The sequence below is a fragment of the Ammospiza nelsoni genome, chromosome 28 (genome assembly GCF_027579445.1).
Source record: "Ammospiza nelsoni isolate bAmmNel1 chromosome 28, bAmmNel1.pri, whole genome shotgun sequence".
Taxonomy (NCBI): Eukaryota; Metazoa; Chordata; class Aves; order Passeriformes; family Passerellidae; genus Ammospiza; species Ammospiza nelsoni.
The window spans coordinates 4,484,655-4,511,738 of NC_080660.1; the positions used below are offsets into that span (position 1 = coordinate 4,484,655).

A 27,084-nucleotide genomic window follows, 5' to 3' on the forward strand; every position below is an offset into this window, starting at 1 on the left:
GTCTTTTAAAAATTATTTTCTAAAATAATCTACTAAAGATCAAAATAACCTTCTGTAAATCATACTTGAGAATCAAAAATTGCTCTAAAGCACATATGCTCAAATCATAATTGTTTTGTGTCAAATGTTTTGGGGACGTCTATAGCATAGAGGACATCGGCTAAGCGGTGTGCATTGATTACAGGCATCAATCTCCTTAGCCTTTTCATCATGTTCCAATTCATAATGAATAGGGCTGCTGACAAGATAAAACCAAGTGTAACTAGGATCAAAAGAACAACAATTGGATGGCACACACTGTTCAGGATACCTGTGGCAGTAGGTGACCACCCAAAGAGAGTATCCCACCACTTATGCTCAGCATCCTGCTTTACCCTCTCCATAACCCGGTGTATTTGTTCTCGAGAATTTCAACCAGGTCCTGATGGAGCAGCAGTTGTCTCACGAGGGTGAGGTTCATTCCGATAGGAGTGGGCATCAGCTTGTGAATCAGTGTGTAGCTGGATTGCAATAGGTAGTGAGAGGTAACTGGAGCTTCATAAGAGAAATCACATCCTACAATCTTAGTAAAGTTACAAGCACAAAAGTTTGAGTGATTCTTTGTATCTACCACAATATCTTCTACAAACACAAAATCACAAATGGTTCTAAAGCATACATATCCATTGCCTATGTATAGAAGAACTGTTTCAGTAACCTCATTAGGACGAATCTCAAAATGACAGATGTTTTGCTCTGTGTCTAAACAGATATGCTGAGCTACGATTGCATTGCTTTCACAGATGAACCCTTGTTGTTTGTGGGGGCCTGAATATATGTATTGCTATGGAGAGAGTCCCTGTTAAGATCTATGTATTGTAAGATCTATGTATTAAATAAGTGGGTCCTTATGGAGAGAGTCCCTGTAAGATCTGTGTGGGTCCTAGTTACTCCAAACAAGCTACAGCTGCGAAGTCCTTAGTTGGGCAGCAGCTGTAGCTCGTGAAGGTAACTGGAATCAACAGGGGTGGGTCAAGAGCCCAGGAGGAGCCCCTGAGAAGACACACTAAGAACTGTGCTGCAGAGAAGAACAGCTTGGTATAGTATGGGACTTGAGAGATATGGAATACAACAAGAATACAACAGTTGTTCTCGGACAATACAAGATTCCAGATTAACAGTTTGCCATTTGTCATTGACGGGCCCATCCCCTATGTTCAGTAGGGTAGAGAACAGCTCCGTTATGGTTTAATCCCAATGCAATAACAGGAAAGACCAAATGTACAGAAACATTGCATATGGTTAAAAAAAAAGCAGTGCTGTTTGAAATGGGGTCATAAGTAAAGTTCACCAGATTCCACCAGGATTGGAATTCTCTTTCAAACTCAGTGGCACTGTCCCAGATTATTTTCCGAATTTCTGTGGGGAAGGTGCCTTCCTCGCCCTCTCTTATAATTGAAGCAGAGACTGACTGCATCCATAATTGTGCCTGGATACAGCTGAGGGCTAAGGAAACATTGTTCTGTGTAGCACTAAGTGCATCAATCACCAATTTGTGATTATTCACATTCACTCTTTCCCAATTTGGCAAAATGTTTGACAACAGCCACTGGTGTGTCCCCAAGGCTAACAGAGATGACCTCAGTGGTTGCTGTAATTTGGTCAGATCTCTAGTTGTAGCAGCCAATTTGTTCATTAGTACTTCAGAATCAATGCTATTCAGAATTCCCAATCCTGTACCCATAACACCGGTCACGTCCCTTGGTGTTCTAATTTTAAAGGAGCTTCGTTTCCGAAGCCAAGTGGTCCAGCCTTCAAAAGAAGTTTGCAGAAGTGGAGAAAAAGCTGGCTGAATATCTGAAACGTTGTTCTGCATTAGCAATTTGACCTGTTTGAGAGACATGCTGGATTGAACAATATTTGTTGTTGGCCAGTTTTCCTGATTATATAAGGTCCAATCTTGAAAATTCTTGGGATGAGTATGACCGGTGGTAAAGGTGAAGTGGTGACAGTGGTAAAGTAGGTTTCAGCATTTATTACAAATTTAAAAGAAAGGTCTTGAGTATCCTTGGACCAGAGGCAAACTACCTCCACAGTGTGAGTTAATGTAAAACTGTGCCAGCAGTCTCGTACGCTTGGGTGCGTACAGACTTGCTCCTGTTTGTTTTCCTGATCTGTGGAAACACTGATTGCAATTGCTTTGCTGTAGTCAGACCCATTAACCATTCAACACCCGATGCTAATTTGTTCTCCCACTACTCCTTGAAGCTCCCAGGTTTTCTGTTTCTCCCATTCTCGTCAAGTATACAACTTGTCTTCATGTGTAACTACTGTTAGTAAGTTTAGACCCATGACATCTCCCATAGATCTGATAAATTGCAGGAAGGCCTGAGATCAGGGCCATGTAAAGGGGCCTCCTGTTGCCTCTGCCAATTGGGGTGTGATTGCCGTGTTTACCGTGCTCAGTGCAGGCCTTGCAGTGTCTGCCCTTTGAGATGTATTAGAAAAGGGCTTCACACCTTGCGTCTGAGAGAGCGTAATTACAGCACTTGGTGTGGGTTTTGGTACAGTGTTTATCTTAAATGTGTAAACCAAGCCTCTTAGTCCTAATGGACTAGCTGTGTCATTCTGCCAACAACATGTCACGTAAGTAGGTTTGACCAAAGTAAAACTGTATCATCAATCAAGTGATTCATCATTACAATCTCTTGTAATTGCAAGACTGTTCGTTTTGAGACCTAAAGCATAACTACCAATATGTTCCTGGCAGCAACACAGAGCGAGGGGACTTTTTATTTTGGAACTTCCCCATTTCTTCGTGGGACATAATTTTGCTGAAGGGATGTCCAGATGATTCCTTCCACCTGTTTCCATAAAATTTCCTGCAATTCTGATGGAGGTGGCCTTTTCATGGAGAGTTCCTTCCACCTTTCTGCATGTTACCAAAATTCACTCACCAACCTGTCAGTGTTCTGATCAACTCATTCTGGTCCCATCTCCAGTCACTTGGACGATACACCTTGGAGTCATGCTGCACTAGGGTTGCCAGGCTCAGGTAACGACCCTTGGGATAGGTTCCAAGAACATTGGTATGCTGGACGATGGCTTCAGGCCACAGCTGCTCACCAGGGGGCTGTCCATGAAATTGTGGTAATATGCAGAAAAGTATTAGCAAAACTATCATGTTTTCAGATGATTCTCATGTCCCTCGGGGTTCTCCTGTAAAAGCAAGAACAATAAAACATCCTGCCACTGAGAGGCAGAAAGGAGTTTAAAATGAGGGGATTATCCAGCGTGTGTGTATGCGGTGCTCTTTTCCAAGAGCGCCAGAGGCTACCCATGCATATTTATTCAGAGGGGTTTTCAGCACAAGTGGTAACTCGCCCACCGAGGGGAGGTCCACTAAGACAGGTTGTCCAGGGTAGTGTGATGGATTGTTTGCATCGTCGGGACCTTCCAGCGAAGGGATGATGCTTGGAGGTGTGGGGTAAAAGGCAGTGACTTTGGGGCAGCCGTTCACTCCCCACCTGCTATTTACCCCTTTAACAGCCTCCCACAGCCGGCAGTCTGTTTGCTTTCTGGGGCTTAAGGAATCGCTTTTAAAGGCCATTTGTCCTTTCCACGATCCCGTTAGCCTGAGGGTAGTAAGGAGTACGAAAAGTCCACTTTATGCCTTTGGCTCTGGCCCAATCCTGTACCACTTTGGCAGTAAAGTGAGACCCATTGTCAGACTGAATTTCTTGCGGCTTTGGAAAAGTTCCAAACCACCCCTGCAAAGCTTTAACTGTATTTTCACCTGTGGCCCTTTTAAAAGCATCAGCTTGTACCAACCCAGATACAATTTCCACTCCTACTAACACAAAATGTTTACCTCCTGATTTCTTAAAAAGACCAATATAATCTACCTGCCACACATCCCACAAGCCTTTACCTTTCCTCAAATGCAGAGGGTCATCCTCTAAAGGATGCCTTTCCAGTCGCTTGCGGCACTGTTCGCAGGCCGATATGCATGTTTTACACATTTCCCTGGTGACTGGCCAGCCGCGGGTGTGTGCTTCCTGGTACAGATCTTTTGCACCTGTGTACTGCCTTTTTACATGTAACCATTCTAACAGTTGATTCCAATCCTCTGAAATAGTTTCTTCTTTCAGGGGGCTAAGCCTTGCTAGTTCATCAGCTCTGTTGTTCCATTCACCTGCTTGATTCCCATCAGTTTGATGAGAACCTACCCAACCAACCAGAAAGTTTCCTTTACTGGCAATTTCTAGGATTTCTTGCCATTTATCTTTCTGCCACACTGGGATTCTGTTAACTTCCCAGCCATTCTGTTGCCAGAAAGGGAGCCACTCAGTGCAGCCTTTGTATACCGCATATGAATCAGTATAGATGTAAACAGGAGAAGTGTTCTGTGCCTCACGTTGGAAAACACTCCAGAGGGCTATGAGTTCTCCTACCTGAGCGCTGCCCTCCCCTTCTGTGATAATCTTTTCACCAGATGAAATATGTAAGGCAGCCGCCTTATATTTCCAAGTCTTTCCTTCCCGCTTAGAGGAAGCATCTGTAAACCAACAGTTTGCTGCTAACTCAGGTGAGAAGGGTGGTGCTACTTTTATTACAGAAGCAGGTTTGTGTTGGCTACTATCCAGGCTCTCAGTGTCTTGTGTTGCCAAGAATTTTGCAGCACCTTCTGTGACAGGAAAGGTATTGCAGTAATACTCTATTTGAGCATACCATTTCCTGACTGACGACTTTTGAGCTATGCCGTCAGGTGGAGGGGTCCCATTTGTGACAGCTTTAATTACCTTGAAGGGACCTCTCAATATGATGGCTTGCTGCCGTGTGATTTTCTCTATTTCAATGAGAGCTAAGCTAACAACAAACAATCCTTTTTCCCAGGTAGTGTATCTTTTCTCAGCATCTTTAAAACCACAGGAAAAGAAGCTGACAGGCCTTGTTGGACCCTCAGGACCTCACTGCCAGATGTGTATTGATAGCCCTGAGGAGGCAAAGCCCCATTCCACCTGGAAAGTGTCTTTAGCATGAATGGGCCCCAATGCCTGATGTGCTGTGGCTTCAAAAATCAGTAATTGTAATACTTCCTCCTGAGAAGGAGTCCAATGCCATTTGACTCCTTTCCTTAGTAAATTGTAAAGGGGCCTAGCAATGATTGAGAAATCTGGGATATATTTCCTCCAGAATACTAACAGTCCTAAAGCTTGCTGGAGGTCTTTTTTGTTTTCAGGCATTTTCATTTGCTCTAAAGAAGTTAAAGTGTCAGGTGGGATGCATGTGCTTCCGGATCGCCACCAAATTCCCAGAAATTTTACTTCCTGAGAAGGCTTTTGGATTTTCTCTGGGGGAGTCTTTGAATCAAGGCTCTCCAGATGAGAGATTATATTCTGCTGGAGATCCCCCACCTCCTTAATTTCCTCTCCTCCCACCAATGTATTGGTAAACACCTACAGTGTCAGTTTTAGGTATTTTTTCTAATTCCTTAGCTAAAGCATGGTGTTCTAGTGTTGGAGAGTGTTTGTATCCCTGAGGGAGTCTGGTGAATGTGTACTGTTGTCCCTCCCATGTGAATGCAAAGCGATCCATGTCCTCTGGCTGTATAGGTATCATGAAGAACATGTCTTTGACATCTATCATTGCCATGACTGTGTGAGCTTTTTCTTGTATTGATGTTATTAATTCAGCTAAATTTGGCACTGCTGCAGTCAGAGGGTCAGTGTTGGCATTGAGCCTACGGTAATCTATCATAAGTCTCCACTTCCCGTTGGGCTTTCGGACTGGCCATATGGGTGAATTACAAGGGGAGTGTGTGTTAATTATTATTCCTTGGTCATGCAAATCTTGAATAACCGGTTTGATGCCTTCCCTAGCTCCAGAAGGCAAAGGATATTGTTTCACATTGATTGTTTTACTGTAAGGCAGTGCGGGTGGGGTCTGAAGTAGCCTAATGTTAAGTGGTGGAGTGCCAAAACACCACAGAAAACCCTCGGTGTCTTCCCACTGCCTTCCTGCAAGGACATCCCTCCCTAGCAGAATATTCGGGTTGTCCCCAATTACCATTTTGACAACTAATTGATTTTCCTTTCCAGGGAGTGTTACTTTGACTAAAGCAACATTCATGGGTTCTATAGTTCCTAAAGCATTAAGAACGCAGCACTGCCTTTTTGTTGGAACAACTCCACACTTCTGGGCATCTCTATGTGTTAGTGCAGAGATCTGGGCTCCCGTATCAACAGTGAAGGTTACCAGAACTTTTTGGCCCCGTGATTGCTGTAATTAACTTGTCTCCTGATTTGTTTTTTGTGAGTATTCGTAGGTAAACCCAACCTCCACCCCTTCGCTCATCTGTAAGCGGTGGAGATATTAGTTTCCCAAAAGCTCTGTTGGTGAAGATTCACTGTTTGTGTTTTGAGTTATGGGCGGGTGGGCAGTTATGTTGCTTAGGCTCTGTGAAAGAATTTGCGAAAGACTTACTTCCAGCTTACTGCCAGTGCTTTTCAGGAGACATGCAGCCAGGGTTTCACTATCCAAGTTCTGTGAAAGAAGCTGAGAAAGAGTTAATTTTGGCTCACTGGCTGTGTTCTGTGGGAGAGGCTGAGATGCAGTTTCACTGCCCAGATTCGGAGGGAGAAACTGGGGAAGGGTTAACTTTGGCTCACTGGCTGTGTTCTGTGGGAGGGACTGAGATGTGCTGTGTGTACTGAACTGTGTATTAGAATGGGAACCTTAGGGCATCGGCCTGGCTGTGGCCATGCAGCTCACCAGGGACCCCCAGAAGTGACACCTGGGTGAGAGGGGTGGCCCCAAATGTCCCCAGGGCAGGGAGGGTGAGGGGGGACACACAGGGTGGGGAGGGGTGGATGTGGCGGATCTGTCGCGGGGCGCTGAGTCCCGGCTGGATGATAACAGGGGCACGACAGAGCCCCCGTTGGAGCTCCGCAGAATCCCAGCTGCCAGTGGAGGTTTGGCGCAGAAACAAAAAGGCAGCAGCACGGGCCTTGGGGTGGAACTGGGGGAACTTTATTCGATGGCAAAACTCACTGAATCTGTAGCAGGCTCCATGGAATTGGCCAGGCCCCATGGAGGGCTGAGGCTTAGCGATAGGAATTGCTGAGTCATGATGAAATAGCAAAATAAGCTCCTGTCTTCCACCTCTCGGACCCCAGCTTATCTCTGCAACCCCATAGGTCACTTTCCCCCAACCTCTACTATTGGACAAGTTTGGATCCCTTTGTACCCTATAAAAAGGGGCTGTTTTAGCCCATTCAGCAGAAAAAGAGCCGTCGCTGGAACCTTCACAGACCCCCCAATAAAATCATCGCTGTGGAACGCCAGGACCTTTCTTCTCCTCTCTTGTCTGCTTCTCCCAGTAGCCTGCCAGGCACCTTAGCAAGCAAAGAGCTGGAATTCCAAGAGAGCTGATAATCATTAAAGAGCTGATATCCACTAAGCTTGCTTAAGGTAGCCATGGCTACAGCAGCCTGGGTATTTGGACTCTGTCCCCAGCAGGGACTGAGCTATCCGGCCCCTTGCTCGGGGGCAAAACCCAGGCTGAGGGGCAATGCGAGTGCAGGATCCCAGGACCCTGAACAGAGGGCAGACAACAGCTTATAAATGGGGGGGTCTCAGGGAGGATACAATCTCTAGCTAATTGGGGGAACTGGGGGTGGAACACAAGGCAGGGAATACAATGTGTAAACCAAGGAAGGATTTCAAGGGAGGAGAACAGCTTGAGTAAACTAATGGGGTTTCGAAGGATACAAAACTGACAGGGAAGTTTCTAAAGGGGAGGGCAGGTTCGGGCAGGGATTGACATTTAATGGAAGGAGGAGTAAAGAAGGCTCTGGGGCAAAGGTAGGGCAGGAGGGGTTAACAGCTGGCAAGGGGGGGAGGTTTAAAACTTGGCAGGGAGTAGCTGGGTAACAAACAGAACTAAACTGAGTAACAGGGAGGACAATACAGAGGGGTTGCAAAACCACAAATTACACAGAGAACCTGCCAAATAAAGAAAATACACTACAAGAGGTGGAAATCCTGGAGGTGTCCTCAACTCCTTAAGGGACACATCAGGGTTGTCCCCAGAAGGGGATTTGGGATCCCTGACGGATTTTTGAGATCCCTGATGAATTTTGGGATCTGTGATGAATTTTTGGGGTCACAGTACCAGCCAGCATGCGGAACCTGTCACGATGGATTTGGGGCTGGGGCTCTCTAATGGGGTTTTTGGGGTCCCTGGTGAATTTTTGGGATCCCTGATGAATTTTCGGGGTCACTGACTGATGTTTGGGGTTGCAGTCCTGGACACCATGAGGGACCTGTTGCAGGCAGCCGGGGCCACCCTTGGGGACAGCCTGTGGATCCTGTGGCTCAGTGTCACCAGCAACAGTTCCGTGGCTGAGAGCTTGGGGGGACTTCCAGGGGGATGCGTGGACATCATGGGTGAGGAATTTTGGGGAGTTCTGAGGTGGTTTGAAGTGGGACCCATAGCACAGGGAATGGACCCAAAATGGAGGGGGAAGGACTCAAAATCAAAGGGTGTCATGGGATGTCGTGGGGTGTCACAGGTGCTGTGGAAGGACTCTACCTGCACCAGGGTGGGCGCAGACACTCAGTGCCAGGAGCAGCCATGGGAACATCCTGAGTGACACGGGGACACCCTGCAGGACACAAAGAGACCCTGCAGGACATGACGACCCCAAGACCTCAGGGACTTCAGCCCCACCAGGGGTGGGGGCAGGGACATAGTGGGAGGGACAGGGACACACGGGACAGGATGGGGACACACAGAGGGGTGACAGGGAGCCATGGTGGGGGATAGGGACATACAGAGGGGAGGGGACACGATGCAACCACGACACACATCAGTGGACAATGTTGCCACACCTGTGTGGATGCTGCCACCAGGACGCCTCTGGTGACATCCAGTGCAGGGTAACGTAACCTGACAGGTGACACTGACCTTTTCCCCTGTCCCCAGCCTGTCCCCAGGGGAAGTTGAAGTCCCCTGAGTGCGGTGGCCCTGGGACACCCTAGTGGCTGTCACTCACTTCCAGGCCACTTGTCACCAGCTGAACAATGTTCCCACCCTGCCCTGATGGGTGGTGACATTCAGCTGGGACACCGCGGTGGTGACAGTGGGGATGTGGTGGCAGGAACTGCATCAGGCAGCGCTTTTCCATGTCCCAGATGAAGGTGCTGGTGGCACTGTGGTGGTGGCATTGACGCTGTCCCAATCCATGTCTCCATGCATGTTTGCCATGTTCCCATCCATGTCTGTGTTCTGCCATGTCCCACATGGTCCTATGTCCATGTGCCCCCATGGCCCTACACATATCACTGTCCCCCACATGTCCCCATGCACGCCTTAGTCCAATGCCTTTATTTCTATGCCAGTTTCAGGGCTTTGAAAGGAATGAACAAAAACCTTTTCGTTTCAAGGCAAAAAAAAAAAAAACTATTTATATATCCCTGCTGAGAGAGCATCCATGTGCTTGGCAGGTGGGAAGAATCTTTTTTGGAGGGGTTTCCACCCAACTGTCTCGAAAATTGAGGGTTTTGCCCCAGTCCCTCCCCATTTGGCTGTGGAAGATGCCCGTGGGCCAGAGAGAATTAAAACGATGGATTTATGTTGGAGAAGACCTCCAAGGCTATCCAGTGTTGTTAAGGCCACCAGAAGAGGCAAAAAGTGATTTTTTTCTGGGGTCAGGAGTGGACAAATCAGCTCTAAAAAATGGATTTTGGATGTTGGTCTGTGGATGTGTGCAGGTACTCACAGGGAGCAGGAGGATATGGAGCCCCCCAGCCAGGTGTCTTCCCAACAGGGATCACTGCCACCACGGATCACCGGGGGTCACTGGGGATCATCCAGGGTGGATCTCCCAGAGGTGATGGAGCTGGAGCAGCACACAAAGCTCTTCCTGCAGTCGGGACGGCTCACAGGGCTGCCCTTAGTGGTGGCTCTGTTGATGGTGGGTCACGGCTGAGCTATGCCAGAATCTCTTCCCACACTCGGGACACTCATAGGGCATTTCTCCGGTGTGGATGCGCCGGTGGCTGGTGAGGTGGGTGTTGCGCTTGAAGCCCTTCCCGCAGTCGGGACAGCGGAAGGGCCTCTCATCTGTGTGAATGCGCAGGTGCAGCAGGAGATGGGAGCTGGTCTTAAACGCCTTTGAGCATTGATCACACTCGTAGGGCCTCGTCCCAGGCCTCTCTCCGGTGTGGATGAGGCGGTGCCTGATGAGGTTGGAGTTGTCATTGAAGCCCTTCCTGCAGTCAGGGCAGTGGAAGGGCCTCTCATCTGAGTGAATCGGCTGGTGCCGGAGGAGATGAGAACTGGTCTGAAACCTCTTCCTGCATTTATCACACTCGTAGGGTCTGTCTCCAGTGTGGATCCGCTGGTGGTAGTTCAGGTTGCAGCGCTTGCTGAAGTTCTTCCCACACTCTCCACACTTGAAGGGCTTCTCCCCGGTGTGGCTCCTCTGGTGTACAGCCAGGTGGGAGCTCGTCCTGAAGCTCTTCCCACACTCGGGACACTCGTATGGCCGCACCTCTGTGTGGATTCTCCAATGGATGACGAGGTTGCATCTATTACTAAAGCTCTTCCCACATTCTGAGCACTTGTGGGGCTTCTCCCCGTTGTGGCTCCTCTGGTGGACAGCCAGGTGGGAGCTCGTCCTGAAGCTCTTCCCACACTCGGGACACTCGTATGGCCGAACCTCTGTGTGGATTCTCCAATGGCGAACCAGGTAGGATCTCTTGCGGAAGCTCTTCCCACATTCTGAGCACTTGTGGGACTTCTCCCCATCCTGAAGCTCTTCATCGACCACCAGCTCTGAGCTCTGGCCACCTCCCCGGTCCAGGGTGGGTCTTTCCCCCTTAGATCCCCGTGATCTGCATTTGCAGCCCCTCCTCATGCAGGACCTCCTGAGCTTTTCCTCCCTGTTGGATTCCTGTCCTGTGGAGCTGCTCAAAACAGCCTCTTGCACAAGGTTCTGCTGTGGGGATTTGTCCTCCCTGCTCTCCATCCTCAGCTCCTGGTCTGGTGGAGGAAGGACAAGGAGAAGATGGGATTTGCCTCCGTGCCACAGGGAAGGACAAGGAGATCCCCCCAGTGCGTCCCCAGCAGGACAGCTTTGGCAGCAGGGTTGTCCTGCAGCCGGGGGCCGTGCTGGGCTGGGAGATGGAGCAGGAGAGAGTGGGAAAGGGGCACTGACTTCCTCCTCACCTCCCTGGGGCTCCCGGGCCATCTTCCTCTTCCTCACAGCCTTCTCCTCCTCCTGCATCGGGCCAAGATTTGGGAAAGGGAAATCCTGGTTTGGGGGGAAAACAAGGGCTGAGCGCGTTTGATGGTCCCGCTGCCCAAGTGCATCTGGAGAAGTCAGCGCCCCTTTCAGCCTTGGGGGGCCCGGAGTCCGCTCATCCCCAGCCTCCCCCATCCCTCCAGGCAGCCGGTTTGTCCCCCGGCTCCGGGATCGCCCCTCTGCGCTCTCCCCGCTCCGGGGCTCCCGAGCTCCCCTCGGCTCTCCCGGGGATCCCCAAATCCGAGATCGCCCCTGTGCCTGCCGGCACCGGGCGAACGTGAGGGTGTTCCCTCCACGGGAAATTTACGTTTCGGCTTTGGCGTCCAGCAAGAGTCACAGATCCCCTGCCCCACTAACCCTCCCGGAGACCCCCTGATGGATTTGGTGCGAGCTCCCCATCCCGCTCACCTGCGGCTCCTGGAGGGGGTGATGCAGCAGGAGCCGGGGGAGCTTCGGCCTGAGTGGCGGGGCAAGGCGCTAGGGAAACCAACGTGTCTCTGCTGCTCCTCTTCCTTCCGCTCCTCCTCCGCTCCCAGCCCGGCCCCGGCAGCGCCGACACCCAAAAGCAGCAGCGCTCTGCCCTGGGCGGGTTCCGAAACAACCCCGCTCCGCGCAGCACTGGGAGCGATCCTGGGAGCAGCGGGAGCGATCCTGAGATCAGCGGGAAGGAATTGGGAGCGCTTTCCCTGCCAGGGCCGCTCTTACTGGGAGCACTGGGAGGGAACTGGGAGCAAACATCAGCCAGAGGCGGCTGCAGCCGGCGCTAGGCGGGGCCAAACTGCAGGGAGTGGTTATGCAAATAAGAGAGCGATCGCGCGCTGGGATTGGTGGGCTGGAGCAGCGCGGGGTTTGCTCGGTTATGTGAGGGCCGGGGGAGCCGGAGCGATGGCGGCGGCGTCCGGTGAGAGGGACAGGGAGCGGGAATGGGGACGAGGAGCGGGAATGGGAGTGGGGAGACCGACCGAGAGTGGGACCAAGAATGAAGATAGGGACCGAGAATGTGGCCAAGAATGGGACCGGGGAAGGGGACAGGGACTAGAGACAGAGACTGGGGCCCAGGAATGGCACCGGGAATGCGGACAGGGACCAGAAATGACACCGGGAATGGGGGCAGGGGTCGAGAATGGGGACTGGGAATGGGACCGGGGAAGGGAATAGGGACCAAGAAGGAGACCAGAGATGGGGACAGGGTCCCCAAATGGAGACAAGGACCAGGGAAGAGAATATGGGAACGGCACGGGGAACATGGAAACAGCAACCGCAGAGAGAACGTGGGCTGGGGATTGGTGCTCCAAAGTGTCCCAGTGAAAGCCAGCAGGGGCTGTGAGCTCTGCAGCTGGGCCTCCCCTGCGCTGCTGCGGCCCAGGGCCAAAGGCGGGAGCTGCAGCCTCGCTCCTGTCTCACGAACAGGAGCCTCCTCCAGGCCCATGGCCCCAGCGTGAGGGAGGGCTCTGAGGCACAGCGGCTGCTGGCAGGAGGGGCTGCTCCGGCCAGCTGGGGGCCTCTGAGAAATGCCCAAAGCCGTGTGCTCTCTGCAGCTGGCCAAGGACAGCAGCAGGGCTGAACGGTTCGTGTGGCACAGCCAGCCCGAGCTGTGCAGCCCTCAGGAATGGGACCGGGACAGGACCGGGAATGGGGACAGGGACTGGGAATAGAACCAGGAATGAGACTGAAAATAGGAGATAGGGACAGGGACCAGGACAAGGACCAGGATATTGGGATTGCAACCAGAAATGGGAACAGGGATAGGAATGGGGAGAGGGACTGGGATGTGATTGAGATGACGGGTGAGGGACCTGGAGTGGGACTGGGGATGAGAATATTGAATGGGACAGGGAATATGGAAACAGGAACCAGAAAGAGAATATGGGACAGGGATTAGGAAGATGGTATCGGGATTGGGAACAGGAATACAGGAGTGAGAGTGGAAATGGGAATATGGGAGTGGGACAGGGAATACAGAAATGGAAATGTGGGACCAGTAGTAGGATCGGGAATACGGGAACAGGACGGGGATTATGGGATTTGGAATATGGGAACGGCAATGCAGAGTTGACCCAGGGCCTTTGTGGGATCTGGTTCGGCAGCTCTGGAACCCCGGGCCTCACTATCTCACAAGGACCAAAGTAAAGGACGGGAGGCGCTCTTCTCCTCGGGACCAAAAATCCCACCTTAATTGTAGAATCACTCCAAGGGAGATCCAAGAGGGGAAAAGAGATCAAGTGTGTGATCGCGGATGATTTTAACCCCAGGGAAAGGGGGACGGAGGAGAGAGGCCACGGCCAATGGGATACAACTGATGGGAGGGCCGAGGGGAGGAGTAACCCAGGGCAAAACCAGCACTGGGGCTTTGGGGGAGAGGGGTGTGTGCGGGACAAACCATGTGATACAATATTACTGCGACCTGTGTGGGTCGCAGTTGGTGATAGAGAGACGGTGAATCTTGTATGTTGATTAGAAGGCTGAATTTATTAATATATTATATATACATTATAGTTATACTAAATAGAATATAGAGAGAGGTTTGCAGAGCAGCTAGCTAAGTTAAGAAGAGATAGAAAAGAACCCACAACAAAGTTGTGGCCAAGGACTCAGTCCCCTGGCTTGAACTGGTGATTGGCTCTTAATTATAAACATAGAAAATGAGCCAATCAAGGTGAGTCTTTTTTGCATTCCACAGCAGCTGATAATAATTGTTTACCTTCTCTTCGGGGGCCCCTGGCCTCCCGAAGATGCAGAAATGTGAAAGAAAGGATTTCTGTAGAGAAATGTCTGCGACAATACAACACCAACTATTCCCCGTAAAATAACAAGACCACCCAGTGCAGAACAATAACTAAAGAAACAACTTAGTGCAATACAACCAGACAGACAGTACAGGGACAGGGAATGAGACTGGGGATGGGATTCAGACTGAGATGAAAGCAGAATGGGCCCAAGAGTGGGGTAACATGGGAATGGGCGATAGGAAAGGAGGGTGACAGCAGGGAGAGGGGGATCCTGCACAGGGAACACCGGGAACCAGGATGGGGGAGATGGGAACAGTCCCAGGGCAGGGGGGCCTTGATCAGCTGCCCCAGAACTGTGACCAGGGCCTCCCAGCTGGAGCCACTCAGCCTGGGGTGTCCAAAGCCCCGAGCAACCCCCAAATCCCTCCCAGGAACCCTCAAATCCCTTGGACCCAGCATCCCCCACATCTCCTGGAAGATTCCCCCATGTTCCCATCAATGTCTTAGTTCAATGTCTTTATTTTTTTACTCCAGTTTTGGGTGTTTTGAAGAGACAAAGAAAAATGACAAGAAAACCCAGGCCATGGGGACCCAGGAGGATGTGGAGCCCGCAGGCAGGTGCCTTCCCAACACAGATCACTGGTCTCTGCCCACCGGGGGTCACTGGGGATCATCCAGTGTGGATCCTCCCATGGGGCTTGGAGCTGGAGCAGCACAGGAAGCTCTTCCCGCACTCAGGGCACTCTCAGGGCTTCTCTTAGTGGTGGCTCTGTTTGTGGTCGAGCTACAGCTGTGCCTGAAGGTCTTCCCACACTCGGGACACTGCTGTGCTGTGCTTGAGGAGATCCAAACTGCTCGAACACTGGAGCTCTTCCCACATTCCAAGCACGTGTAGGGCCGTTCTGTGGTGTGCACCCGCTGGTGGTAGAGGTGGGAGCTGTGCCTGTACCTCTTCCCACATTCCCTGCACTCCCAGCGCCGCTCCCCTGTGTGCACCCGAAGGTGGGTGAGGAGATTGAAGCTCTGGCTGAAGCTCTTCCCACATTCCAAGCACTTGTGGGGCTTCTCCTCGTCATGAAGTTGCTCCCAGCTCTGAGCTCCTGCCGCCTCCCCAGCCTCGGGTGAGTCTTTCCTCCTCAGATCCCCGTGATCTGTGTCTGCAGCCCATCCTTGTGCCTGATGTCCGGGGCTTTTCCTCCCCGTTGGGTTCCTGTCCTGTGGAGCTGCTCAAAACAGTCTCTTCCACGAGGTTCTGCTGTGAGGATTTGTCCTCCCTGCTCTCCATCCTCAGCTTCTTGTCTGGGGAAGGAAGGACAAGGAGAGGATGGGATTTGCCTCCGTGCCACACGGAAGGACAAGGAGATCCCCCCAGTGCATCCCCAGCAGGACAGCTTTGGCAGCAGGGTTGTCCTGCAGCCGGGGCCCGTGCTGGGCTGGGAGATGGAGCAGGAGAGAGTGGGAAAGGGGCACTGACTTCCTCCTCATCTCCCTGGGGCTCCCAGGCCATCTTCATCTCAGCCTCCACCTCCTCCTGCATCGGGCCAAGGTTTGGGAATGAGAAATCCTGGTTTGGGGGTGAAAACAAGGTGTGAGAGCTGGGGATTCCTCCTGCCCAAGCCCATCTCTAGAAGTCACAGGAGCAGGGATTGAGCGGGGAGAGGCTGGGATGGGCAACATGAGGCTCTCAGCTGCTCCCATCTAATGGGGGCAGGGGGAATCCGACCTGGGGAAAAGGAGAGGCAAACTGGGAAAATTGTGGGCTGCAAATCCACACTTGGGCTTGGTGGGGACCCTGGGTAGGAAATTCCATCCCTTTGGGCTGATGCCTGAAATATAAACTGGAAATAAATCCCCACAGAGCGGTGTTTCTAGATGTTACGTGCTGTGTTATATTCATACAGTAGGTGCTGCTCAGTGTCACTGTGTCACTACAACATCATCACCTACCTGCCAGAACTCATTTACATTGTATGATCTCATGGTTATTAGATAGTTCTTCTGCACTGCACTTGCACTTTCCTAATTTGGGGTCTGTCAGGAGTCTGTGATTGTCCTGGTTTTGCAGGGGGGGCATTTTAGAAAAGGCTTCCAAGGCTGTCTTCACACCCGAAGTTTTCAACTTGGTCTTTGGAGCATGTGCAGCTATGGTGTTCCTTGGTGTGTCTGGTCCTAACCAGCCTAAATTCTTTGTTTTGTGGCTCATTGGCTTTGCACAATTTCTCATTAGTACTATCCCCATCTATCTCTGAAGCTCTCTGTCTGGTGAGGTTTTTTTTCTTCTTTTTTTCTGTCTATTCAGCATTAAGCAACTAGTTAACCATATACAAGCCACTGCATTGTAGAAAGTTATTTATATCAGGTTATGTAGGCACAAAAAATGTATGATTCAGGTTATCTAGGTATATTTATATAGATATATAAAAAGTAATGATTTAGGTTCTATTGATATCAGGTTATACAGATCTATCAGGTTATACTGATATAACTCAAGCAACATCATCACTTTGTAACTTTGATCTAAGTTCTGTCAGCATCAGGGCCCTTCCCAAAGGCCTGGAGGTGTTGGAGCAGGAACTGCAGAGACAGGTGAGGGATCCCAGGAGTGAGATGTTGGGGATGGGATCAGTGGGGATGGGAATGTCCCTGGGCAGGGTCACACGTGAGACAGGTGTGCAGGGCAGGACCTTGCCCTGTCCCCAAGCACTGTCCCAGCTGCAGGATCTGCTTCCCATCGGCCTCTTCCTCCTGCAGCCCCAGCCCAGCTTGGTGCTGAACAAAGGGGCTGGGCCGGGGTCATCCCCTGGTGGGGGCTGTGCACCCCCTCTGCCCCCTCCCCAAATTCCGTCTGGGGGAGCAGGAGCTGGGGCAGGAGCCCTGGGGGGAGGGACAAGGGGGTGACACCAGGATGGGGGGATCACACACGGCCCAGGGGGATCCCCCCTCACTCCCAGGTGCCAGGAAGACAAACCCCTACATGGAGCCCCTGTCCCCCAGCAGCACCTTGTGGGCAGGGTCTGGTGGCAGCTGTGGGGGATCTGGGGGGTCATGACTGCCTAAAACCCCCTCCCAGCCCCCTCAAACCACCCCACAGATCTCTGCTCACTCCCCAACCGCTCCATGCAACAGAAATGGCTCCAAGATCCATCAAAACTCTTTTCCACCCCTCCAAAGACCCACCCAAATTCTCTCCAAGCTGCACACCCCTTCCAGAACTCCCAAAACTCCCCCACAGACCCCTCAAAAGCCCCCTACACCCTCCCAGCACCAGAAATGCCCCTAAGAGCACACAAAACCCCCTTTCAGTCTTCTCAGCATTCCCTAATCCTCCTCCCATCTCCACATGGCACTGACCAGGGCAAGTCTGTGGACAGCAACATCCACAGCTCAGGCACTTCACCACCGTTTTAGGCACTTCCATCTCTTTGGGCTCTTCCCAGAGGCCTGCAGATGTTGGGGAGGGGACTGCAGGGAGGGATGAGGGATGCCAAGAGTGGGGTTTTGGGCACAGGAGGAGGGGCTGTGTGAGCCACTTGCTGGGGTGTCCATCTGGAGACCCCCGGTGGTCCTGGGGCCCCAGGCTGCAGAGCTGTCACCACCTCCTACTTGGGGTGGTGGCTCTGGTGGGACCTCTGTTCCTTGGGGCTCTTCCTGCAGCCAGAGAACCTGTAGGGACCCTCCTCTGGGTGGGTCCTCCAGGTGTTCCATGAGCTTTGCTCTGTGAGCTCCTACTGGAAGTGACTGGGCTCTCCTGGGATCACACAGAGATCATACTGGGAGTGACTGGGAATGACTCCAAGCATGCTGAGGGCAACTGGGATATACTGGGAGTGTCTGTAACCCTGTTGGGAGTGACAGAGACAACATTGAGAACAGGGACCATGCTGGGGACAACTGGGACCATGCTGGAGGCAACTGGGAGCAAGTGGGAGTGACTGGGTCTACACTGAGGGCAACTGGGCATGACTGGGGCCCTGGTGGAAGAGACTGGGATCATACAGGGAGTGACTGGGACTATACTGGCGGCCACTGGTATCACCCTGGGAGCAACAGGGAGCAGTTGGAGCCATGCTGAGGGCAACAGGGATCATACTGGGAGTGACTGGGCTCTGGGAAGCACAGGATGGTGAGGAGCAGGAGGACAACTCCCATCCCAGCCCCACAAATAACCCCTATTCCTGTGGATCCCCCCAGCCCCTGGCTCCCCCAGCTCAGCCCTGCTCTGGCTGTTCTGGACTTGCAGCAGCTCCGGGATGTGCTGGGTGCACTCACCAGGCTGGCTCTGGGACTCCCAATATTCTGGCTCAAATCTGGCCCCGCTCAAAGGGGGTCCCAAGCAGGTGCATGCAAAGGTGGGTGAGGAGGCTGGAGCACTGCCTGAAGCTCTTCCCACATTCCAAGCACTTGTAGGGCTTCTCCCTGCCATGAAGGTGCTCAGGAACCACCGGCTCCAAGCTGCATCTGGATCTCCGGCTGCTTTCCCAGCACAGGGCGGGTCTTTCCTCCTCACGGCTTCCTGGGCTGGGTTTGCAGCCCCTCTTCATGTGGGATCCCCGGGGCTTTTTATCCCCATTGAATTCCTGCACTTCCAAGCCTCTCAGAACAGCCTCTTCCATGAGGTTCTGCTGTGGGGATTTGTCCTCCCTGGTCTCCATCCTCAGCTCCTGGTATGGTGGTGGAAGGACAAGGAGAGGAAAGAAGGAGAGGAAGGAAGGGAAGGGAAGGGAAGGGAAGGGAAGGGAAGGGAAGGGAAGGGAAGGGAAGGGAAGGGAAGGGAAGGGAAGGGAAGGGAAGGGAAGGGAAGGGAAGGGAAGGGAAGGGAAGGGAAGGGAAGGGAAGGGAAGGATTTCTCCAATCAATCCACTCCTGGCAGTACAGCTTTGGCAGTGGGGTTGTCCTGCAGCACGGGGCCGTGCTGGGCTGGGAGATGGAGCAGGAGAGAGGGGGAAAGGGGCACTGACTTCTTCATCACCTGCCTGGGGCTGCCAGGGCATCTTCATCTTCCTCATGGTCTCCTCCTTCATCTGGTCAAACTTTGGGAACTGAAATTCCTTTTTTGGGGTAAAAACAAGGTGTGAGTGTGTTGGCTTGGGTGTTCCTCCTGCCCAATTCCATCTCCAGAAGTCACCAGGTGTCTGGTGTCCATAAAAACCTCCAGACCACCAAGGTTCAGCCACCCTCATAAAAACCCAAACCACCAAGATTCACCAAACAACCATTCACCCAGGAGTTTCCCTGCTCTGGTCTCTCCACTTTGGGGTTTAGGGGTCCCTCCTGTCTGGTCTTCTGCAGCTCCAGTGTGTATTGGTGTCCCCTCTCTCTGGGCTGCAGGGGCTCCTGGCAATCCCAGAGGTTCCCTTCCCTGGGCCCCAGGTGGGTGTCAGAGGGGCTCCAGGGGTACCAGCTGTGCGGGGTCCCTGTTTCAGGGTCCCGGGGTACCCATGGGTCTCTCTTGTCCATGGTCCCACCATCTCCAGGCTGCAGAGGGTCCCCCCTATCCGGGCTCCACATTCCAGGCTCCCGGGGTCCCCCTTATCGGGATGTCCGACCCCGCAGGCTGCAGAGGCTCCCCCAGCTCCGGTGCTGATCAGGCACTGCGGATTCTGCCACAAGGCTGAATATTCAGTTCATGGAATCTTTGTTATCTCTGCTTACATGTGCAAAACCAGCTGCTGCTGAGACAATCCTAGCTCTGACTCAAGGCTTCCCACCCAAAATGCTGCATTCAGTTCTGACACACCATTAAGAAATCCAAGAGCAAAACTGAACACTGATTATAGAATCTTGCAAAATCCCATCCCAGAACATTTTGTCATAAAATCACAAATATTAACAGATGCTGAGAAAGTCAACAACATTACAAAACAAGGTTCCAACAGCTGGGACTAGAAGAGTTCAGGCAATGCATTTGATTGGAATGAGCCCTCTCTTTCTGACATGTGAGCAATACCATCAAATTTCCCAAACCAGGGAAATGGGGAGTCCTGGCAGCAGCAGCTTCACACACAGCAATGACACAGAACAGGGCAGGGCAAGAGGCTGAAAAAATGATAACTTCTACTTGCAATTAAGAACTCTTGTTTCAAGTTCTACTAAAGACACTCTTAATATATAGTCAAAAAGATTAAAAAATACTAGTAATAACTGTAATATTAAGAGCAAAATAGCCAAAATGGCAATAATAAGAATGAATAATAATGGTAATAAAACCTGACCATATTTATACTAGGTTTGCATGGCCAGGTTTTTGTAAGAGGGGGCTCTAGGAGCACCTTCTGTGAGAGGATGATGGAAGCAGCTGCTCCTCCATGTCCCACAGAGGCAATTCCAGCCAGCTCCAGGACAGACCAGCCGCCAGCCAAGGCTGGGCCAGTTAGAAATGATGGTAACACCTTTGGGGTAAGAGATTTATGAAAATAGGTTATCATGTAGTTGTAGCTGTGACCAGAGTGAGAACATGTGAGAGAGGAACAACTCTGCACACCCCAGGGCACGGCAAGGCAGGGCGAGGGGCAGGAGCTGATCCAGGGGCTGAAGCTGATTGCTCTGAGATTCCCTGGGGCAGCCCCTGGGGAGGCAGCTGGGCCCCTGCAGCCCATGGAGGGCTCAGAGAGCAGAGATGCACCTGCAGCACCTGGAGGAGCCCGTGCTGGAGCAGGGGGTGCCTGAGCAGGGGCTGTGACCCCATGAGAAACTGTGCTGGAGCAGGGACCAGGCAGGGGCCTGCAAACCCATGGAGAGAGGAGCCCATGCTGGAGCAGGGTCCTTCCATGCGAGCCCATGGGAGAGTGAGGCACGCTGCAGCACTTTGGGAAGAGCTACTGTCCCTGAGATGAACTCACCCTGGAGAAGTTCATGGAGAAGTGTCTCCAGGAGGGACCCCATGGTGCAGCAGGGGAACGACTCCTCTCCTTGAGCAGCAGGAGAAACAACAGGAATGAACTGAGCAGAACCCCCATTGCCTGTCTGCCTGCACCCACTGGGGGAGGAGGCAGAGCTGAGAGGGAGGGAGGGATGGGCAGAACGTGTTTTTAAAGCTTTATTTTACTTCTCACTATCCTGCTCTGATTGATAGTAATAAATTCCATTAATGTCTCTAAGTTTGAACTGCTTTGCCCATGATGGCATTTGCTGAGTTTTCTGTCCCAGTCCTTAACTCAACCCATTAAGACTTCATTCTATTTTCTCTCTCCTCTCCATCTCTGGAGGGGAGTGAGAGAGCAGCTTTGGTGGGTGCCTGACATCCATCTCCGCTCCTTGTGATGTCACAGGCCCATGAGTGTCCCCAGTGTGGGAAGAGCTTCTGCCAGAGCTCAGCCTTGACCCAACACCAATGGAGGCACCACTAAGGGCAGCCCTGTGAGTGTCCTGAATGCAGGAAGAGCTCCATGCACTGCTCCAGCTCCATCCCCCATGGGACAGTCCACGCTGGATGATCCCCAGTGACCCGAGGTGGGAAGAGCCCCAGTGATCCTTGGTGCTGGTGATCCATTTTGGGAAGACACCTGCCTGGGGGGCTCCAATTCATCCTGGCTCCCTGTACCCTTGATATTCTTTTAATTTCTCTTTGTCCTTTCAAAAATCCCAAAAACTGGGTAAAAATAGGCAAGGATGGGGACATGAGGGAATCTTGCAGGGGATGGGGGGGATGCTGGGTTTGAGGGAGCTGAGGGTTCCTGGGAAGGACTTGGGGGTTGCTCAGGCCTTTGGGCACCCCAGGCCAAGCAGCTCCAGCTGCACTGGGAGACCCCGGTGGAGGTTCTGGGGCAGCTGATCAAGGAGCCCCTGGCCCAGGACTGTCCCCATGTCCCCCCGTCTCAGTTCCCGGTGTCCCCTGTGCAGGATCCCTGTCTCCCTGCTTTCACCCCCCTCTCGCCCACCAGTTCCCATGTCACCCTGCTCTGGGACACGTTGTACTCCCATCCCAGCGTGAATCCCACTCCCGGTCTCAATTCCTGTTTCTGTCCCATATTCCCTGTCCTGTTCCTATTCCTGGTCCCAATGCTCCTCTGAGATTTCCATTCCTGTATTCCCTGTCCCGTTCCCATATTCCCATTCCTGGTCCCATTCCAGGTCCCTCTCCCATATTCCTGGTCCTAGTCCTGGTCCTTGTCCCCAGTCCCGTATTTCCTGTCCCTGTATCCATTCCCGGTCCCAGTATTGGCAGACGTACTCCCGGTCCCATTTTTGAGGGCCGCCTCTCCCATGGGGCCCTGAGGGCTGCACAGCTCGGGCTGGCTGTGCCACACGAACCGTTCAGCCCTGCTGCTGTCCTTGGCCAGCTGCAGAGAGCACACGGCTTTGGGCATTTCTCAGAGGCCCCCAGCTGGCCGGAGCAGCCCCTCCTGCCAGCAGCCGCTGTGCCTCAGAGCCCTCCCTCACGCAGGGGCCATGCAGGGGCCATGGGCCTGGAGGAGGCTCCTGTTCGTGAGACAGGAGCGAGGCTGCAGCTCCCGCCTTTGGGCCCTGGGCCGCAGCAGCGCAGGGGAGGCCCAGCTGCCGAGCTCACAGGCCCTGCTGGCTTTCACTGGGACACTTTGGAGCACCAATCTCCAGCCCATATTCTCTCTCCGGTTGCTCTTTCCATGCTCCCTGTCCCGTTCTCATATTCTCTTCCCAGGTCTCATTCACAGTCCCTGTCCCCATTCTCATTCCCCGGCCCCATTCCCGCTCCCTGTCCCCTCTCACCGGACGCCAACGCCATCGCTCCGGCCCCTCCCGGCCCTCACATAACCCCGCGCTGTTCCCATCCACCAATCCCCGAGCACAATCGCTTCATTATTTGCATAACCACCCCCTGTGGTTTGGCCCCGCCCACCTCCTCCGGCTGATGTTTGCTCCCAGTTCTCTCCCAGTGCTCCCAGTAAGAGCGGCCCTGGCAGGGAAAGCGCTCCCAATTCCTTCCCGCTGATCTCAGGATCGCTCCAGGTGCTCCCAGGATCGCTCCCAGTGCCGCGCGGGAAACCCGCCCAGGGCAGAGCGCGGCTGCTTTTGGGGATCGGCACTGCCCGGGCCGGGCTGGGAGCAGAGGAGTGGGAGACAGAGGAGGAGGAAGAGGAAGAGCAGCACCAACACCCCCCGGTTTCCCCGCTCAGGCTGCCGCTCCCCCGGCTCTGCCAGCATCGTCCCCTCCGCCAGAACCCGCAGGTGAGCGGGATGGGGAGTTCGCCCCAAATCCATCAGGGGGGTCTCTGGGAGGGTTTTTTTTGCGAGGCAGGGAATGTTTGGATCTTGCAGGGCCCCAAAGCTGGGGCGGAAATGCCCCTGCAGAGATCTTGGGGGCTCCCACGTGGCGATCGCCCGGTACAGGCGGGCACACCGGCAATCACGGATTTGGGGATACCCGGGAGAGCCGGGGGAGAACGTGGGAGCCCCGGAGCGGGGAGAGTGCAGAAGGGCGATCCCGGAGCCGGGGGACAAACCGGCTGCCTGGAGGGGTGCGGGAGGCTGGGGATGAGCGGACTCCGGGCCCCCCAAGGCTGAAAGGGGCGCTGACTTCTCCAGCTGCACTTGGGCAGCAGGACCATCAAAGCCAATTCAGTAAGCCTTGTTTTCCCCCCAGACCAGGATTCGTTATTCCCAAACATTGGCAGGATGAAAAAGGAGGAGGCCGTAGGGAAGAGGAAGATGGCCCGGGAGCCCCAGGGAGGGCAGGAGGAAGTCAGTGCCCCTTTCCCTCTCTCTCCCGCTCCATCTCCCAGCCCAGCACAGCCCCCGGCTGCAGGACAACCCTGCTGCCAAAGCTGTCCTGCTGGGGACGCACTGGGGGGATCTCCTTGCCCTTCCCTGTGGCACGGAGGCAAATCCCATCCTCTCCTTGTCCTTCCTCCCCCAGACCAGGAGCTGAGGATGGAGAGCAGGGAGGACAAATCCCCACAGCAGAACCTTGTGCAAGAGGCTGTTTTGAGCATCTCCACAGCACAGGAATCCAACGAGGAGGAAAAGCCCCAGAGATCCCTCACGAGGAGGGGCTGCAAACGCAGATCACGGGGATCTGAGGAGGAAAGACCCACCCTTAGCCGGGGAGGCAGTTGGAGCTCAGAGCTGGGGGTCCCTGAGCAGCTTCAGGATGGGGAGAAGCCCCACAAGTGCTCAGAATGTGGGAAGAGCTTTAGTAAGAGATCCTCCCTGATCATCCACTGCAGAATCCACACCGGGGAACAGCCCTATGGCTGTGGGCAGTGTGGGAAGAGCTTCAAGAGGAACTCCGAACTGACCAGACACCGGAGGATCCACACAGGAGAACGGTCCCATGAGTGTCCCCAGTGTGGCAAGAGCTTCTGCAACCGTCCTGACCTGATCAAACACCAGAGGAGCCACACAGGGGAGAGGCCCTACTATTGTGGAATGTGTGGGAAGAGCTTTAGCCATAGCTCCGGCCTGATCATCCACATGGTAATCCACTTGCGGGAACGGCCCTACGAGTGTGGGCAGTGTGGGAAGAGCTTCAGAAGGAGCTACGAACTGAGCAGACACCAGAGGAGAAACACAGGGGAACAGCCCTACAAGTGTCCCGAGTGTGGGAAGAGCTTCTGCAAGCGTGTTGACCTGATCAAACACCAGAGGACCCACATGGGGGAAGGTCCCTACGAGTGTGGTAAATGCACAAAGAGGTTTTACACCAAGTCCGATCTCATCAAGCACCAGCACATTCACACAGAGGAGACGCCCTTCCGCTGCCCCGACTGCGGGAAGGGCTTCAGATACAACTGCACCCTCGTCATCCACCGGAGGAGCCACACTGGGGAGAGGCCCTACGAGTGTGGTCAATGCAGGAAGAGGTTTAAGACCAGCTCCAATCTTCTGCTGCACCAGCGCATTCACACAGATGAGAGGCCCTTCCACTGCCCTGACTGTGGGAAGGGCTTCCAGCACAACTGCACCCTCGTCAAACACCGGCACATCCACACAGGGGAGAAGCCCTACGAGTGTTCTGAGTGTGGGAAGAGCTTCTCTCAGAGTGGTAACCTGACCAGACACCAACGGAGCCACTACTAAAGGCAGCCCTGTGAGTGCCCCAAGTGCAGGAAGAGCTTCCTGCGCTGCTCCAGCTCCATCCCCCACAGAGGGATCCACCCTGGATGATCCCCAGTGACCCTCACTGGGCAGAACCCAGGCAATCCCTGGTGCCAGTGATCCATGTTGGGAAATCACCTGTCTGTGGGCTTCACATCCTCCTGGCACCCCATGGCCTGGATTTTCCTTTCATTTCTCTTTGTCCCTTCAAAACACACAAAACCGGGGTAAAAATAAAGACATTGAAATAAGCTATTGATGGGGACCTGGGGGGATCTTCCAGGGGATGGGGGGCATGCTGGGTTTGAGGGAGGTGAGAGTTCCTGGGAGGGACTTGGGGGTTGCTCAGGGCTTTGGGCAGAACAGGCCCAGTAGCTGCAGAAGTGCTGGGAGACCCTGGTGAAAGTTGTGGGGCAGCTGATCAAGTACCCCCTGCCCTGGAACTGTCTCTGTGTCCCTCTGTCCTGGTTGCCAGTGTCCCCTGTCCAGGATTCCGACTCTCCCTGCTGTCACCACCTCTCACCCACCCATTCCCGTGTCACCCCGGTACCATTCTGCTCCCATCCCAGCCTGAATCCCATTCCCAGTCACATTTCCTGTCCCTGTCCATATTCCAAGTCTCTGTTCCCCTTCTCTTATTCACAGTCCTGCTCCTGTTCCCATATTTCCATTTCAATATTCCCTGTCCCATACCCATATTCCAATTCCCGGTCCCTGTCCCCATTCTCTGTGCCATTCCCGTTCCGGGTGCCATTTCCGATCATGTCCCCATTCCCATTTCTGTTCCCTGTCCCCATTCCCGCTCCCTGTCCCTCTCACCGGACGCCGACGCCATCGCTCCGGCTCCCCCGGCCCTCACATAACCGAGCAAACCCCGCGCTGCTCCCGCCCACCAATCCCAGCGCGTGATCGCTCTCTTATTTGCATAACCACGCCCTGTGCCTTGACCCTGCCCACCACCACCTGCAGCCGCCTCCGGCTGGTGTTCTCCCACTTCCCTCAGTGCTCCCAGTAAGAGCAGGACTGTCAGGGAAAGCGCTCCCAATTCCTTCCCGCTGCGCTCAGGATCGTTCCCGGTGCTCCCAGTTTCGCTCCCAGTGCCGCGCTGTTTCGGAACCCAGGGCAGAGCGCGGCTGCTTTTGGGGATCGACGTTGCCCGGGCGAGGCTGGGAGTGAAAGAAAAGCGGGGGGAAGAGGAGGGACAGAGAATGCGGAGGAAGAGGAGGAGTGGAAGGAAGGAGCAGCAGAACCACGCTAGTTTCCCCGCCGCCTTCCCCTGCTGCTTTGGTCGACGCTCCCCCGGCTCCTGCTGCATCGCCCCCTCCAGGAGCCGCAGGTGAGTGGGATGGAGGAGCTCTCCCCAGATCCATCGGGGGTCTTCGGAAGGGTTTTTTCCTGGGGCAGGGAATGTTTGGATCTTTCAGGACCCCGAACCCGAACCGTAAATTTCCCGTGGAGGGAACACCCTCACGTTCGCCCAGTACCGGCGGGCACAGGGGCGATCTTGGGCTGGGGGATACGCGGGAGAGCCGGGGGGAACGCGGGAGCCCTGGAGCGGGGAGAGCGCACAGGGGCGATCCCGGAGCCGGGGGACAAACCGACTGCCTGGAGGGGTGCGTGAGGCTGGGGATGAGCGGACTCCGGGCCCCCCAAAGCTGAAAGGGGCGCTGACTTCTCCAGCTGCACTTGGGCAGCAGGACCATCAAACCCAACACGCTCAGCCCTTGTTTTCCTCCCAAACCAGGATTTCCCATTCCCAAATCTTGGCCCGATGGAGAACGAGGAGGCCGTAGGGAAGAGGAAGATGGCCCGGGAGCCCCAGGGAGGGCAGGAGGAAGTCAGTGCCCCTTTCCCGCTCTCTCCCACTCCATCTCCCAGCCCAGCACAGCCCCCGGCTGCAGGACAACCCTGCTGCCAAAGCTGTCCTGCTGGGGACGCACTGGGGGGATCTCCTTGTCCTTCCCTGTGGCACGGTGGCAAATCCCATCTTCTCCTTGTCCTTCCTCCACCAGGGAAGGATCTGAGGATGGAGAGCAGGGAGGACAAATGCC

At 53.7% G+C, this 27,084-nt stretch overlaps 3 protein-coding genes across 3 annotated transcripts in view; 1 reads left to right on the plus strand and 2 right to left on the minus strand.

The window, feature by feature from the left end:
• Positions 1-9,029: 9,029 nt before the first annotated feature.
• Positions 9,030-11,872, minus strand: LOC132085105 (zinc finger protein 239-like). The gene is made up of 3 exons (XM_059490475.1): positions 11,700-11,872; positions 11,216-11,300; positions 9,030-11,029 (listed from the first exon to the last, which is right to left on the minus strand). The coding sequence occupies exons 2-3, from the start codon at positions 11,271-11,273 to the stop codon at positions 9,939-9,941; spliced, it is 1,149 nt and encodes a 382-aa protein (XP_059346458.1). The 5' UTR covers positions 11,274-11,300; positions 11,700-11,872; the 3' UTR covers positions 9,030-9,938.
• Positions 11,873-15,497: 3,625 nt separating this feature from the next.
• LOC132085107 (zinc finger protein 616-like) lies at positions 15,498-22,758 on the minus strand. The gene is made up of 5 exons (XM_059490477.1): positions 22,706-22,758; positions 20,860-20,928; positions 18,979-19,068; positions 18,290-18,681; positions 15,498-15,584 (listed from the first exon to the last, which is right to left on the minus strand). The coding sequence occupies exons 2-4, from the start codon at positions 20,872-20,874 to the stop codon at positions 18,322-18,324; spliced, it is 465 nt and encodes a 154-aa protein (XP_059346460.1). The 5' UTR covers positions 20,875-20,928; positions 22,706-22,758; the 3' UTR covers positions 15,498-15,584; positions 18,290-18,321.
• Positions 22,759-23,067: 309 nt separating this feature from the next.
• Positions 23,068-27,084, plus strand: part of LOC132084891 (zinc finger protein 11-like) — a 479,917-nt gene continuing 475,900 nt past the window's right edge. Inside the window, 2 exon segments of the mRNA XM_059490170.1 lie at positions 23,068-23,164; positions 23,853-25,067. Of these exon segments, the coding sequence (XP_059346153.1) occupies positions 23,867-25,067 (1,201 nt within the window). The 5' untranslated portion in view covers positions 23,068-23,164; positions 23,853-23,866.

Bases quoted from the DNA above. Each gene is read 5' to 3' on its own strand.
- LOC132085105 (XM_059490475.1), bottom strand. From the start codon at position 11,273: ATGCAGGAGGAGGAGAAGGCTGTGAGGAAGAGGAAGATGGCCCGGGAG. The intron at 11,030-11,215 runs GTGAGGAGGAAG...TTCCTCCACCAG, and splicing joins GGCCCGGGAGCCCCAGGGAG to ACCAGGAGCTGAGGATGGAG.
- LOC132085107 (XM_059490477.1), bottom strand. The intron at 18,682-18,978 runs GTCAGTGCCCCT...CCACCATACCAG, and splicing joins CCCAGGCAGGTGATGAAGAA to GAGCTGAGGATGGAGACCAG.